This window comes from Somniosus microcephalus, chromosome 4 (assembly GCF_052327205.1).
Source record: "Somniosus microcephalus isolate GS21.2 chromosome 4, FLI_Smic_1.0, whole genome shotgun sequence".
Lineage (NCBI taxonomy): Eukaryota > Metazoa > Chordata > Chondrichthyes > Squaliformes > Somniosidae > Somniosus > Somniosus microcephalus.
This window is the reverse complement of record NC_140990.1, coordinates 33,883,426-33,899,014: the sequence shown is the minus strand read 5'-3', so window position 1 is coordinate 33,899,014 and position 15,589 is coordinate 33,883,426. Positions and strand designations below refer to the sequence as shown.

General features: G+C 49.6%; 1 protein-coding gene and 1 pseudogene across 2 annotated transcripts in view; one reads left to right on the top strand and one right to left on the bottom strand.

Moving 5' to 3' along the window:
• Positions 1-2,078: 2,078 nt before the first annotated feature.
• Positions 2,079-2,834, bottom strand: LOC147118589 (uncharacterized). The gene is made up of 2 exons (XM_085984485.1): positions 2,426-2,834; positions 2,079-2,344 (listed from the first exon to the last, which is right to left on the bottom strand). The coding sequence occupies exons 1-2, from the start codon at positions 2,832-2,834 to the stop codon at positions 2,079-2,081; spliced, it is 675 nt and encodes a 224-aa protein (XP_085840611.1).
• A 4,908-nt stretch (positions 2,835-7,742) lies between these two features.
• Positions 7,743-15,589, top strand: part of LOC147118585 (uncharacterized) — a 59,145-nt pseudogene continuing 51,298 nt past the window's right edge. Inside the window, exons 1-2 of the transcript XR_015077932.1 lie at positions 7,743-7,882; positions 8,972-10,060. The product of XR_015077932.1 is annotated as an uncharacterized LOC147118585 (transcript). The remainder of the gene's footprint in view (positions 7,883-8,971; positions 10,061-15,589) is intronic.

Genomic DNA, 15,589 nt, shown 5'->3' with positions numbered 1-15,589 from the left:
ATTCTGCCAGCTGCAGACTGTAAGTGGGGGCAGGGGCCCGCCATATGCCATCGTGACGCTCTCCAGATGGCACTGGAAGTCTAATCCTAGCAGTACGGGAGCGCAGAGCTGTGGCAGGATGAGGAATTTAAAATCTCTGTACTCCACACCGTTCACTGTCAGAGTCGCTACACAGTAGCCGTCGACGTCTGCCGTATGGGACTTTGAGGCCATAAAGACCTGGTGGCGTGTGGGCATAACCGATAGGGAGTAGCGTCGCACCGTGTCGGGGTGGATGAAGCTCTCCGTGCTTCCGCAGTTGAAAAGGCAATTTGTGGCATGGCCATTTACCTTTACGTTCATCATGGACCTGGCTAGTTGATGGGGCCTAGATTGGTCCAGGGTGATGGAGGCCATCGTCGAGGTCGGTGGGTCGCTGTAGTATTCGCCCGCGCCGGGGGCCTGTTCCCGAAATGGTGTCCAAGATGGCGGCTCCCCCGCGGCTGGTGGTGCCCAAAATGGTGGCCCGCACGGCTCACACGTGGTTGGTGGCGTCCAAAATGGCAGCCTGCACGGTTCACATGCGACGCTGCTGGAATTGGGGGTCGATTTCGTCCTGCACACGCTCGCGTAGTGGCCTTTCTTGCCGCATTTGGAGCAGGTCGCGTCCTTTGCTGGGCTTTGCTGTCTGGGGTGCTTAGCCTGGCCGCAGAAGTAGCATTTCTGGCCTCTGGTCATTGCAGCTGTAGTTGGGCTGCTGGCGGCTTGTGGCCTTACCGGTTCCCAAGATGGCTGCTCCCATGACATCCACGTGGCCATCCGGTCAGGGGGGTAGGCGTCCATGTTCTGGAGGGCCACATCTAACGAGTTAGCGAGGGCCACCGTCTTCTGCAGGTCGAGCCCCCTCTGTTCCAGCAGCCTCTGCCGAGTATAGTTGGACCTGATGCCGGCTACGTAGGCGTCTCGGATCAGGTCTTCCATGCATTCCTTGGCCGTCACCGCTTTGCAATTACAGGCCCGGCCGAGGACTCTCAGTGCCAGTAAATATTCGGCGCCCGATTCCCCGGGGCGCTGTTTTTGGGTAGCCAGGAGGTGTCTGGTGTAGACCTCGTTAACAGGCCTCACGTATTGTTCCTTTAGCGTCGCGATGGCGGCCGCGTAAGTTGTGGCATCTCGGATGATCGAGTAGACTTGGTGGCTCACCCGTGAGTTCAAGACAAGCCGTTTCGCGTCATCTGTAGTGACGGTAGTGCTGGAGGCCTCCAGGAAGGCTTCGAAACAGCTCAGCCAGTGTTCAAAGTTATTGGCTGCATCTGCTGTTTGAGGATCCAGGTCTAAACGTTCCGGCTTCAAGATTTGCTCCATGTCGAAAATTTAGTCAATAAAATTGATGCACTATCAACAACACCAAAGACTACGAGTTGAACTTATACGAAGTAGGCTTTTATTGACTAAGAACTGGAGCATGCCTCTGCTAGTGGATCCATCCTAAGAGCTCCCAGGGGAAGGGTGGTGAGTCACCTTTATACCCGGGCTTAGGGGTGGAGCCAGGGGCGGAGACATGCCCGGACCTGTACAGAGTTAACAGTGGTTTACCACACAGACATGTACAGAGTTAGCAGTGGTTTACCACACTGATACAGCAGCACCTCAACAGTGCCTCATCACCCTGCAAGCTTCTGTTAAATAGATTTGCTGAATAAATTTAAAACCAGGTTTGCAGGCGTGATGCTCTATTCACACATCGAAAGTGAGAGAGATGCTGTGGGACACACGCTAAGTCCAGTAGCTGACAGTGATTAACAGACTGAGTTTGTATTCAGTGATCCCGGGTGTGTTACCTACACCTTCCCTGGATACCAAGGCTAGGAGAGGCACTCTGGAAGATATGGGGAGCTGGGACTTGTCCATGAGAGTAACCGAAGGTATGAGAACTGAAATAATCTAGAGTTCAAAAGGAGAAAAGGACCTAAAATGGACATCAATTAGTCCCTTATCTTGGAGAAATAACGAACACAACACAGCCCCGTTATAGGGGTTAATAACATTGGTAGAAACAAATATAGGATGTGATTAACAGCAGAATCCTACCCCTACAATCACTTATGAACTTGCTGGTGTCTCATCAGGTAAGATGATCGAGTGAATCCCTTCCCACACACGGAGCAGGTGAACGGATTCTCCCTAGTGTGAACTCGCTGGTGTGTCCACAGGTTGGATGAAGTAGTGAATCCCTTCCCACATACAGAACAGGTGAACAGCCTCTCTCTACTGTGAGTGCGTTGGTGGACCTTGAGTCTGGATGATAGAGTGAATCCTTTCCCACACATGGAGCAGGTGAATGGCCTCTCCCCAGTGTGAACCCATTGGTGTGTCAGCAGATCCTTTGCGCTTTTAAAGCTCTTCTCACAGTCAGCACATTTAAAAGCTCTATCAAGGTGAACAAGTTGGTGTGTCAGCAGGTGGGATGATATAGTGAATCCCTTCCCACACACAGAGCAGATGAACGGCCTCTCCCCAGTGTGAACTCGCTGGTGTTGAATGAGGTGAGATGACTGCCTGAAGCTCTTCTCGCAGTGAGTACAACGGAATGGTCTCTCGTCGGTGTGAACAAGCTGATGTTTAATAAAATCTGCAGAGAGTTTAAAGCAGTTCCCACAGTCAGAGCATTTAAAAGGTTTCTCATCAGTGTGAACTCGTTGGTGTAAATGAAGGCTGGACGACAGAGTGAATCCCTTCCCACACACGGAGCAGGTGAACGGCCTCTCCCCGGTGTGACTGCGTTGATGAGTTTTCAGCTCAGATGGGTAATTGAATTGCTTCCCACAGTCCCCACATTTCCACGGTTTCTCCATGGTGCGGGTGTCCTTGTGTTTCTCCAGGTTGGACGATCAGTTGAAGCCTCGTCCATGCACAGAACACGTGTACGGTTTCTCCCCACTGTGAATGGTGCGATGTTTTTTCAGGCTGTGTAACTGGTTAAAGCTCTTTCCACAGTCAGTGCTTCTTCTTCTTCGGCAGTCCCTCGGAACACTCTCACTCGGGTGTGTGGGTCTCAGTGCTTTTCCAGTCACACAGATGTTTGAAATCTTTTCCCACAGACAGAACAGGCAAACATTTCTCCTTCCACATTCAAAGGCCGATGATATTCAGGTCCTGATGAATGGAGTGACTCTGTCAGATCTTGATGTGATGTTTGGTTTGAGTTTGTGGTCTGTAAATGCTGCCCTTCTCACAGCCTGTAAAAGGAGTTTACAAAAGCCATCACTGTGTGTCCAGGATAGAAATTGACAAGATTCTCGCCTCCTGGTTCCTGGCCAAGGGGGCCGCGCATGCGCCCTGCTGCCCCCTAAGTCTCTCAAGATGGAGGCCATTACCCCGGGCCTGTCACTGGGAGAAAGCCCCGCAGCTGCCGCCCCGCTCGGGGCAAACGCCCGGCCCAGAGGCTCTTGTTCGGGGCCTGAGGCCCACCCCGGGTGTTTGTGAAGCGGATAATGTTGAGTGTTTTAATAATGGGGCCTGGAGCCGCACTCGGGGTGTGAGCAGCCCACGTCCCCCCAGGGTTCATTTTTTTTTGTTCATTAATCTTTTATTTAAATCTGGTAGTACTTGTTACAATTCATCAATTACGTGATAAATCCATTACATTCATTAACCACAATAAGGCTAAGCCTTAGAAGAAACAGCTTTAGGATTAACAGTACAAATACAATAATAAATTTTTCCAGACAAAACCAATGTCAACAATACAGGTACCCATAGTAACAAACAATACATACCAGTCCTACTGGCAATCTAGTAACTCTTCATTTTTGCTTGGAATAACCTGTTGTCCTTTTTTAAAAATTTTAACATTCAAGTACAACAGTACTTATACAACTCATCAGTTACATAGTAAATCCATTACATTCATTGACCAATTATGGTCAACAATACAAATACAACAATAAATTTTACAGGTAAATCAATAATGTTTACAGTACAAACTGCAACTATTTAATAAACCAAGAATCCGTACACGCCAGTCCAATTGGCATTGTTCAATCATTCAGTCATTCATTCCTCCATTCGTCCGTTCGTTCGCTCAAGCGTAAGTTCCATGTGCATGACTGCGTACATGTGTGCCATTTCTATCTGCGTGCATGCCTATGTGTTCGTTCATCCGTCCAACAGGCCTCACGCTCACTGAGTGACCCACCGTCCTGGGCAGCGGGCCCTTCATTCGGTCGAACGTAAGCTCCATTGTGTATGCGTACGCGCGTGCATATATTTGTATCCGCATGCGTGCTTTCACTAGAGCATTCGTTCGTTCGATTAAGGAAGGCTTTAACACTAAATAACACCACAATATAGAAAATCCCACAACCATATCAAAAAATCACTTAAGATTTCAAGTAAACTACTTTTAACCAGAACCTGAAACTTCTTCAAAAACAAGAGATACCAGTTCAACGCCAGTCCTATTGACTCTTTAATAACTCCTCGTCTTTTCACTTGATGTTATCCAACCATATAATGTCATTATCCTTATCCACAGTCTTCAACCTTTCCACAGAAAAGAAGCCGACCACTTTCTCAAATCCCGTAAAAGAAAACGAGTACTCAAATTCCCTTCTTCTTGCTGTTATCACTCACAGGACCCAGTCATCAAGACATTCGTTATTCCTTGCCGATATACCTTGTTTGTCTTTTATTTTCCTTTTTTACTTTTATCCCGTTCTCTTTTCCCATCTTATGGCTGTTCAAGCACCGTACTATAGATAGGAACAGTCTGTCTTTCCTCCACCAAATGGCGGCGCACAAACCCGATCCCATCACGAAACAAAGCCTCACAGCTGCCACCAGCTGGAGCACAGACGGGGCCGCTGGAACTCATTCGGGCCGGAGACCGCTCTTCGACTTTAGAAACCTTGCAGCATGCTCACCCACAGCATCTCCCGACTCCGCTTCTGTCGACCACCCACTCCGCCCTAGGCCCCCTGCCTGGGCTCCTCCATGCTGGGCCTCCCGCCTAGGACACTCTTCTCTGGGCCTTCCACCCTGGGCCTTCTGCACTGGGCCCTCCGCACTGGCATTCCCCGTGAGCAGCCGGGGTGTGGAGCAGCCCATTCACACAGCACCGAGCAGAGCTGAGCTGCTGAGAATCTTGCAGCCTCCCCCAGGGTTCATGAACCCGCTCCCTGAGCTCGGGGTGTGAGCGTCCCGCGTCCCCCTGGGGTTCATGAAGCCGCTCCCTGAGCTCGGGTGTGAGCATCCCGTGTCCCCCCGGGGTTCATGAACCCGCTCCCTGAGCTCGGGGTGTGAGCGGCCCGCGTCCCCCCGGGGTTCATGAACCCGCTCCCTGAGCTCGGGGTGTGAGCGGCCCGCGTCCCCCCGGGGTTCATGAACCCGCACCCTGAGCTCGGGGTGTGAGCGGCCCGCGTCCCCCCGGGGTTCATGAACCCGCTCCCTGAGCTCGGGGTGTGAGCATCCCGCGTCCCCCCGGGGTTCATGAACCCGCTCCTTGAGCTCGGGGTGTGAGCGGCCCGCGTCCCCCCGGGGTTCATGAACCCGCTCCCTGAGCTCGGGGTGTGAGCGGCCCGCGTCCCCCCGGGGTTCATGAACCCACTCCCTGAGCTCGGGGTGTGAGCGGCCCGCGTCCCCCCGGGGTTCATGAACCCGCACCCTGAGCTCGGGGTGTGAGCGGCCCGCGTCCCCCCGGGGTTCATGAACCCGCTCCTTGAGCTCGGGGTGTGAGCGGCCCGCGTCCCCCCGGGGTTCATGAACCCGCTCCCTGAGCTCGGGGTGTGAGCGAGCCGCGTCCCCCCGGGGTTCATGAACCCGCTCCCTGAGCTCGGGGTGTGAGCGGCCCGCGTCCCCCTGCGGTTCATGAACCCGCTCCCTGAGCTCGGGGTGTGAGCGGCCCGCGTCCCCCTGCGGTTCATGAACCCGCTCCCTGAGCTCGGGGTGTGAGCAGCCCACGTCCCCCCGGGGTTCATGAACCCGCTCCCTGAGCTCGGGGTGTGAGCGGCCCGCGTCCCCCCGGGGTTCATGAACCCGCTCCCTGAGCTCGGGGTGTGAGCGGCCCGCATCCCCCTGAGGTTCATGAACCCGCTCCCTGAGCTTGGGGTGTGAGCGGCCCGCGTCCCCCCGGGGTTCATGAACCCGCTCCCTGAGCTCGGGGTGTGAGCGGCCCGCGTCCCCCTGGGGTTCATGAACCCGCTCCCTGAGTTCTCTCACCTGATGTGTCAGCGGCTGCTGCCAAGGTCCGCACATGCTCAGCTCACACTGCCCGGGTGATTAACGGGAGCTCCGGACCAATAGGAAGAGCGGGACAGGGCTGGAGGACAGAGCGGGCGGTGGGTCCTCCAACCATTCGGAGAGATCCAGACATCAGGGACCCAAAATAAATTTCACACTCGGAACAACCAAAATTGAACAAACCACTAACTACACATACTTGGGCTTAAAAATCAGTTCTATGGGAAAGTTCAAACTGGCTGTGAATGAACTGAAAGAGAAAGCAAGAAGGGCTTTCTATGCCATTAAAAAATCAATCCAAATAGAAATCCCAATTAGCATTTGGCTAAAAATTTTCAAATCAGCAATTGAACCAATTGCACTCTATGGCAGTGAGGTATGGGGACCGCTAACACAACAAGAATTTGCAAAATGGGACAAACACCCAATTGAGATCCTACATGCAGAATTCTGTAAAAGTATCCTCCGGACTCAAAGGAAAACAGTAAACAATGCATGCAGGGCGGAACTCGGCCAATATCCATTAATAATCACTATCCAAAAAAGAGCCACCAAATTTTGGAATCACCTACAAATGAGCAACCCCCAATGCTATCACTACGACGCCCTGAAATGCCAAGAGCTGACCATAAAGAAGAATACCCTCAGTCAACTCGTCCTGGGACTCAGTGAAGTAACTACTAACACTACTAACAATAACCAGCCCCAGGACAGTGACAGCGTAACACAAAGAATTCGACCCAACACAATCGTCGCTAAGCAAAAGGAAAAATATCTGACATATTGGGCAGAAACAACAAAAACCCAAAGCAAACTCAATTGCTTCTTGGCCCTAAACAGACAATACAACATAGCTGATTACCTGACCATGGTAAAGGACAGCAAACTGAGAAAAATCCTGACAATGTACAGACTTAGTGAACATAGCCTGGCGATCGAAAAAGGTAGACACAGGCAGACCCGGCTACCAAGAGAGGACAGGATATGCTCTCACTGCAGTCAGGGAGTGGTGGAGACAGAGATGCACTTCCTCACAGCTTGTAGAAAATATCAGGGCATAAGGGAGAATTTCTACCCAAAATTTACAAAAATATGCCCGGAATTCAGAAAATTGAATGACGACCAAAAACTCCCATACCTACTAGGGGAAGAGAGAAGTTGCATAACACTAGCGGCACACTATGTTACAGCTTGCCATAAACAGAGGGACAACCACTAAAGATAAGATAAGAGTATATATAAATTATATGAAAGTATATTTCTACACTCAGGGATATATCTGTTTATACACTGTATGGATAGATCTGTATTTTTGTGAACAAACATGAATGTTTTCCGATGCTTTGGCAACATAAGATGTAACTTGTCATGCCAATAAAGCGATTTGAATTGAAAAAAAAAAATTGTGAGGGGCGGGGCTGAGCATGCGCGGGAGAGGCTGATTGTTGGGCAGTGTGAGCTGAGCATGCGCGGGTGGCGAGGCTGCAGCAGGTCAGAGGGAGGTGGGTTAATGAACCCCGGGGGGACGCGGGCTTCACATACCCCGAGTGCGGCCCCAGGCCCGATTATAAGAGCAGTAAATATTATCCGCCCCTACCCGCGGGTTCCCCTATCACTCCGGCCCGAATCTCAACAAAACGCCAAACTCCGGGACAGACAGGAAGTGAGTCAGGGAGCGTCTGTAAATGGAGGAGAAATGGGGACTGGTCAGGGAGCGTCTGTAAATGGAGGAGAAATGGTGACAGGTCAGGGAGCGCCTGTAAATGGAGGAGAAATGGTGACTGGTCAGGGAGCATCTGTAAATGGAGGAGGAATGGTGACTGGTCAGGGAGCGTCTGTAAATGGAGGAGAAATGGTGACTGGTCAGGGAGCATCTGTAAATGGAGGAGAAATGGAAACTGTTCAGGGAGCGTCTGTAAATGGCGGAGAAATGGAGACTGGTCAGGCAGCGTCCAGGAGAAATCATTCAGCATTTTTTGGGGGGTGATTTGTGTGAACAAATATATCAGTGATTTTAATGAGACTCTTTCTGTGTCCCAGCTCCTGTAAATACTGGCTGGAAAGGAGCTGGAATCTCAGGAGGCTCCACACCGCTGACTGCTCGTGTGTCAGTGATCTCCCATCAGATTAATGTGCTTCTGCTGTGTGTGTGTTTAATAAAGTGCCCGAAGCCCTCACTGTAACACTCTCACATATCCCACCTGCAGTGTAATGTCCGTGCTGTGTGCTTCCTGTCCAATATCCCCCTGATCCCTGGCTCTCCTGTTACACCAACTCGGTGTAATGGGACAAGAAGTGCCAGCTCAAGAGATTCCCAAATCAGGGACGGAATGAAAGGTTCAGACATGTGGAATGTTAATCTTACACAATGTGTGAGATGCTGAGCACCCGCCCAACATTTCACCACCACACCTTCTTTTAAATAGTTTCTTCAATTTCTCTTCTGAAGCCATTATTTTATGACAGAGTCCGGTCCCCGCAGGCTGCTGGCTTCCAGTCCCTCATGAGTGTAGAACTGAACCCATCAGAGTCAACACCTTCAGGGGGAGGAAGAAAAGTCGATTAAAAGTAAAAATGTTGGAGATGGTGCGATGGGTTTGGAGTTCAGCACAGGGAGGAGGGAGAGTGCGTGGGATGGGGATTTATAACTTTGGGGAAAAAGAGAGGAAAGAATTTTCCATCGAAACTAGAATTGTCTTCTGAATTTCTATCCTGTACTTACAGTGATGTCTTTTGTAAACTCCTTTTACAGGGCATTAGAAGGCGAGGGTTTACAGACAGGAAACTCAAACCAAACATCACCTCAACATCAGTGTGACTGGAAAAGCACCGAGCCCCACACACCCGAGTGAGAGTGTTCCCGTGCACTGACTGTGGAAAGAGCTTTAACCAGTTACACAGCCTGAAGAAACATTGCACCATTCACAGCGAGGAGAAACCGTACACGCGTTCTGTGTGTGGACAAGGCTTCAACCGATCGTCCAACCTGGAGAGACACAAGGATACCCGCACCACGGAGAAACCATGGAAATGTGGGGACTGGGAAGGGATTCAATTACCTGTCTGAACTGGAAACTCATCAACGCAGTCACACCAGGGAGAGGCCGTTTACCTGCTCTGTGTGTGGGAAGGGATTCATTTCCCCATCCCAGCTGGAAACTCATCGCTACAGTCACACTGGGGAGAGGCCGTTCACCTGCTCCATGTGTGGGAAGGGATTCACACAGTCATCCAACCTGCTGACTCACCAGCGAGTTCACACCGGTGAGAGGGCGTTCACCTGCTCCGTGTGTGTGAAGGGATTCACTAATTCAGCCCAACTTCTGAGACACCAGCGAGTTCACACTGACGAGAGACTTTTAAATGTTCTGACTGTGCGAACTGCATTAAAAGCTCTGAGGAACTGATTCAACACTAGCGAGTTCACACTGATGATAAACCATTCAGTTGCTCTCACTGTGGGAAGTGGTTCAGGTATTTAGCCAATCTCATTGTACACCAGCGCACTCACACTGGGGAGAGACCATTCACCTGCTCCATGTGTGGGAAGGGATTCATTAAATCATCCAACCTGCTGACATACCAGCGACTTCACACTGGGGAGAGGGTGTTCACCTGCTCAGTGTGTGGGAAGGGATTCACTTGCTCATCCAGCCTGCTGAAACACCAATGAGTTCACACTGGGGAGAGGCCGTTCACCTGCTCCGTGTGTGAGAAGGGATTCAGTTGTTCATCCGGCCTTCAGACACACCAGCGAGTTCATACCGGGGAGAGGCCATTCACCTGCTCTGTGTGTGGGAAGGGATTCACTCAGTCATCCGGCCTGCTGATTCGCCAGCGAGTTCACACTAGGGAGAGACCGTTCACCTGCTCCATGTGTGGGAAGGGATTCACTCAGTCATCCAACCTGCTGAGACACCAGCGAGTTCACAAGTAACTGCAGGGGTTGGATTCTGTTGTTTCTGCTGATGTTAATAACCCTGTAACTGGCTGGAGTTTAATATTCTGGATATATAGCTGATTGACTTGTTGGGGCTGCAGTGTCCCTTTAAGAATCATTGTCTGTGATCGTTCCCCTTAATTCAGGACTTTCATAAGAAATTATTTGGCAATAAAATTATGAATTTTACTTTAACCCTAAATTGACCATTGGTACAAAATCTTCAATTTATTGTCTGAAAAGTTCCACTGATTAACATCTCCAATTAGAAAGTGCTGATTAATCCTCACTGACAACTCTTACTGACTTGCACATTACACACAGTGGCACCTCCATTATCCACCAGAAAGAAGGGGAATGGGAATGGGTGGAGAATCGAGAATCTTCAAATGTTGCCCCTCCCGTCTGGTACAGCAATCCCCTTGGCACGGGAATGGAGACAAGTCCAATCCAAGTGATGGGCTGAGTTTAAACTTTCTGGGCCTGTGGGATTGGTTTATATCAGACAGGAGGCGATTGGTGTCAGTGACTGTGGTGTTGGTTTATATCAGACAGGAGGAGATTGGTGTCAGTGACTGTGGGGTTGGTTTATATCAGACAGGAGGAGATTGGTGTCAGTGACTGTGGGGTTGGTATATATCAGCCAGGAGTAGATTGGTGTCAGTGACGTGGGGTTTGTTTATGTCAGACGGGAGGAGATTGGTGTCAGTGACTGTGGGGTTGGTTTATATCAGACAGGAGGAGATTGGTGTCAGTGACTGTGGGGCTGGTTTATATCAGACAGGAGGAGATTGGTGTCAGTGACTGTGGAGCTGGTTTATATCAGACAGGAGGAGGTTGGTGTCAGTGACTGTGGGGTTGGTTTATATCAGACAGGATAAACTAGTCAAAGTTGGAGAAGATATGGTATTCCTACATTTAACGACTGGTAGGAAAGATTATTTTTATTCACTCATAGGATGTGGGCGTCGCTGGATGGCCCAGCATTTATTGCCCATCCCTAATTGCCCTTGAGAAGGTGGTGGTGAGCCGCCTCCTTGAACCGCTGCAGCCCGTGTGGTGAAGGTGCTCCCACAGTGCTGTTAGGGAGGGAGTTCCAGGATTTTGACCCAGTGACGATGAAGGATCGGCGATATATTTCCATGTCGGGATGGTGTGTGTCTTGGAGGGGAGCTTGGAGGTGGTGGTGTTCCCCTGCGTCTGCTGCCCTCATCCCTCTAGGTGGTGGAGGTGGCGGGTTTGGGAGGTGCTGCTGAAGAAGCCTTGGCGAGTTGCTGCAGCGCCTCTTGTCGATCAGAGGGTCTCAACCGGGGTCCATGAGAAGGTTTCAAGGGGTGGGCCCAGAAACTCCCTCTTTCATTCTTTCTCCCACAAGCAGCCCTCACACCGGGCGCCGGCTCAGTTCCCATTGAGCAGCTGCGGGGGAAGCGATGTGGGGCACGATGGGGCCAAGGCTGCAGAAGCCGCCCCTCGCTTGCTGCCAATTGGGTTGATCCAGATTCCCATCATCTCCATCCAGCCTGTTGCCCCCATCTCCCCCCTTCCCCCTATAAATCCAGGCTGGGGTTTATTGGAGGGCGGGGCCAATCCCAATTCCAGGAGCCCAGCCCGTTGAACACCTCCCACTGGAACAGGAGCAGTGCGCAGGCGCAGTTTGCGGGACCCGGAGCTCCAGCCGCCGCTCGCCCTCACACCAGGTGGTGCCACTGAGCAGGACAGCCCGAGGCCTCGGCGATTGGTCCGGTCAACCGTCAATCAAAGGCCGGCAACCAATCCGCTTTGCCCAAATCCCGCCTCCAACCGCCGTCCATTGTTGGGGCGAAATTCAAAGGGAGTTCAAACTGTCAATCAAAGGCCAGCCCCGCCCACTGCACCCTGCTCACTCTCCAATTGGTGGCTGCTGGGGTGGGCGGGGCGATAAAGGGTCAATCAGTGCACTTCCCGCCTCCACCTGGGAGCTGGGCTTTGCTCAGGTGAGCAGATCACGTGGGCTGGAAAGAAGGTGGCCACAAGGCAGCTTGTGAGGTCACTGGGCCTCTTGTATTGGGGAATCAAGGAGGAGGGAGTTTAAAACATACTATTACCGCACTTAATTGCCAAATAACTACTTATTTCAAAAAATAAAGCACAGTGATTTGAAATGGAAAGACTTGCATTTATAGAAAGGCTTCTGTGATCGCAGGATGGCCCAAAGCGCTTTACAGACAATGGATCCTGGCCTCTTAATCTATTTCATTTCATGTGCTTCTTTTGTCTTGACAAGGGGTTCACCTGAAAAGTTGACTCTAATTTCTCTCCACGGATGTTGCCTGGCCTGCTGAGTTTTTCCAGCATTTTCTGTTGTTATTTCGGATTTCCAGCATCTGCAGTATTTTGCTATCATACAGTCAATGAATACTTGTGTTGTGTTACAGGGGGTCCAGGGAATTTTTATAACACAGGAGGGGCCTCAGAGAACCCCTGATCTACACTGTCCCATCAAACACTCTCAGGGCAGGTACAGCACGGGTTAGATACAGAGTAAAGCTCCCTCTACACTGTCCCCATCAAACACTCCCAGGGCAGGTATAGCACGGGTTATATACAGAGTAAAGCTCCCTCTACACTGTCCCATCAAACACTCCCAGGGCAGGTACAGCATGGGTTAGATACAGAGTAAAGCTCCCTCTACACTGTCCCATCAAACACTGCCAGGGCAGGTACAGCACGGGTTACATACAGAGCAAAGCTCCCTCTACACTGTCCCATCAAACACGGCCAGGGCAGGTACAGCACGGGTTAGATACAGAGTAAAGCTCCTTCTATACTGTCCCATCAAACACTCCCGGGGCAGGTACAGCACAGGTTAGATACAAAGTAAAGCTCCCTCTACACTGCCCCATCGAACACTCCCAGGGCAGGTACAGCACGGGTTAGATACAGAGTAAAGCTCCCTCTACACTGGTGCATCAAACCCAGGACAGGTACAGGGACATGTTACCAATACCTCCCCTGGATACCAAGGCTAGGAGAGGCACTCTGGATGCTATGAGGAGCTGGGACTTGTCCATGAGAGGAACTGAAGGTATGAGAACTGAAATAATCTCGAGTAATTATTATGTCCATGTGTAATTGAGACATGGACTGCAGGAGTTGGTTATAACAGGTCTTTACTGAGTGGAGACAAACTGGAACTATGCAAAGTTACTACACAGGCTTATATACAGGGGTGGTCACTACTGGTACTGCAGTATACAGGGGCTGCAGAATATAGTTCCTTCTGCAAAGTACATACACTGCAATTCCTCCCCTTTTAGCTAAACAGTACATAACATTCGATTAATAATTAAATAACATATTTACAATTGCAGTTGTAATATACATTAGCTGAAGTTAAGCAATTATAAGTTCAGTCTTTGAGGAGGCTTACTGATCCTGTCTGGATAACGCCTCTTTGGGGTATCAGGATCTTCTGGCAGAGTTAATTTGGAATCAACGTCGTTGTTGGGTTTGTCTGCTTCCAATATTCCCGATTCTGAGGTAGATGCAATTGGTACTTCAGTTTCATCACCAGGTGTATCGGATCGTGGTGTGGAATTGACGTTTTCCAGTGACTCTAGAATCTGGTCAGCATGGCTGTAATGATATCAGCAAATAGAAATGGTATTTGCCTGTTCGATTATGATGCCTTAATAGCATGTTTGCATGTATTGATTGCTTGTGACTGACCAGCAGAGGGCATGTAACCGAGAGAAGCAAGGCAGTTAGTTTGGTTTCAGTTTCATTCTAGATGCATCACAAGCATCGTGTCTCCTGTAAAAGCTGTATAAAAGAGTTGAACAAGCTTTAGATTAAAAGTCATTCTCTTTCATAAATGTCTCGTCATTGAACCCACAAAGAAATCAATACATGGTGTCAGAAGTGATTGAAAGAGATGAAGAGAAAAAATCTGACGTTAAATCAGCTCTTCACAGATTAGCAAGCCAAAAGAGAACATCGTTACTTACCATTAGAGAATAGCTAACAAAGTGAAAAATGGAAGGTTTACTCCCACCGGTGTCGCTTCAGTTGACAGGTAATGTGGCTGAAAATTGGAGAAGGTTCAAACAACATGTGGGGTTGTATTTATCAGCAATCGGAGCTGACGAGAAAAGTAATAAAAGGAAATCGTCACTGTTCTTACATGTCGTGGGTGATGAAGCGCTGGAGGTGTATAATAACTTCACATTCGCTGCTAATGGAGACAATATGAAGCTAGATAAAATAATGGAACAGTTTGAGGCCTACTGCATACCTAAACGTAACATGACGTTTGAGAGGCACAGATTTTTCACATGTGTACAGAAAACAGGTGAGACTATTGATCAGTATGTGACTGAACTGAGAAACAGAAGCAAATCGTGTGAATTTGGGGGACTGACAGACTTGCTGATAAAAGACAGGCTGGTGTGTGGTCTAAGGGAAAGACTGCTAAGAGAGCAAGATCTAGACCTGGGAAAAGCCATAGCACTGTGTAAGGCTACAGAGACTGTGAAGTCGCAGGCAAAGGAGCTGTTCAGTGACAGTAGCTGCAACGTGGATGCAGTGAGTAAGAACGGACACAAACCGTTTAACAAAAAGAGCGCCAATGTGAAAAAAGAGGCGTGGCCAGTGAATGAAAATGAAAGGGACAATCGAAAGTCATGTAGTCGATGCGGTACACAGCATCCACCAAGAAAGTGTCCAGCATATGGTAAAACATGCAATAGTTGCAACAAGAACAACCATTATGCCCGTTGCTGTAAGAACCAAATGCAACAAAGCAAGGTCCATGCAGTAGATGAAAGCAACATAGAGGAGTTCTATGTAGATGTTGTGTCTGAAAACAAAACAGAAGAAAGAGACTGGATGTTGACACTAAAAGTGAATGACATACACATTCCATTTAAATTGGATACTGGAGCACAAGTTAATGTGATATCAGAGACTGATTTTAAGAAAATTAGACCCAGACCAAAGATACATGGAATCAAAGTGAAAGTGACACGATACTCAGGTACTGAAATACCAGTGAAAGGAAGATGCATTGTCAAAGTGACACACAAGGACAGAGAGCACACGTTAGCATTAATCGTGGTGCCAAAGGAGGTGCAAGCCGTACTAGGTTTAAAAGCCTGTGAGAGACTGAACCTGGTAAAGAGAGTCCTCGTTGTGGAAAGCGAAGGAGAGACAGTCTATGATGAACTCATGAAAGAGTACAAAGACCTATTTAAGGGTCCAGGCTGCATTCCAGGAGAACACACGATCAGAGTAGATAAAAGTATGACACCGGTCATACATCCATGCAGGAAAGTTCCGTTTGCTCTTCAAAAGCAACTGAAGGCAGAGTTGGACAGGATGGAAAGCCTGAACGTGATTCAGAAGATAGATGAGCCAACTGAGTGGGTGAGTTCCCTCATCGTAGTGGACAAA

Bases quoted from the DNA above. Each gene is read 5' to 3' on its own strand.
- LOC147118589 (XM_085984485.1), bottom strand. From the start codon at position 2,834: ATGGAGAAACCGTGGAAATGTGGGGACTGTGGGAAGCAATTCAATTAC. The intron at 2,345-2,425 runs TTGTTCACCTTG...TGACACACCAAT, and splicing joins CCACCTGCTGACACACCAAC to GGGTTCACACTGGGGAGAGG.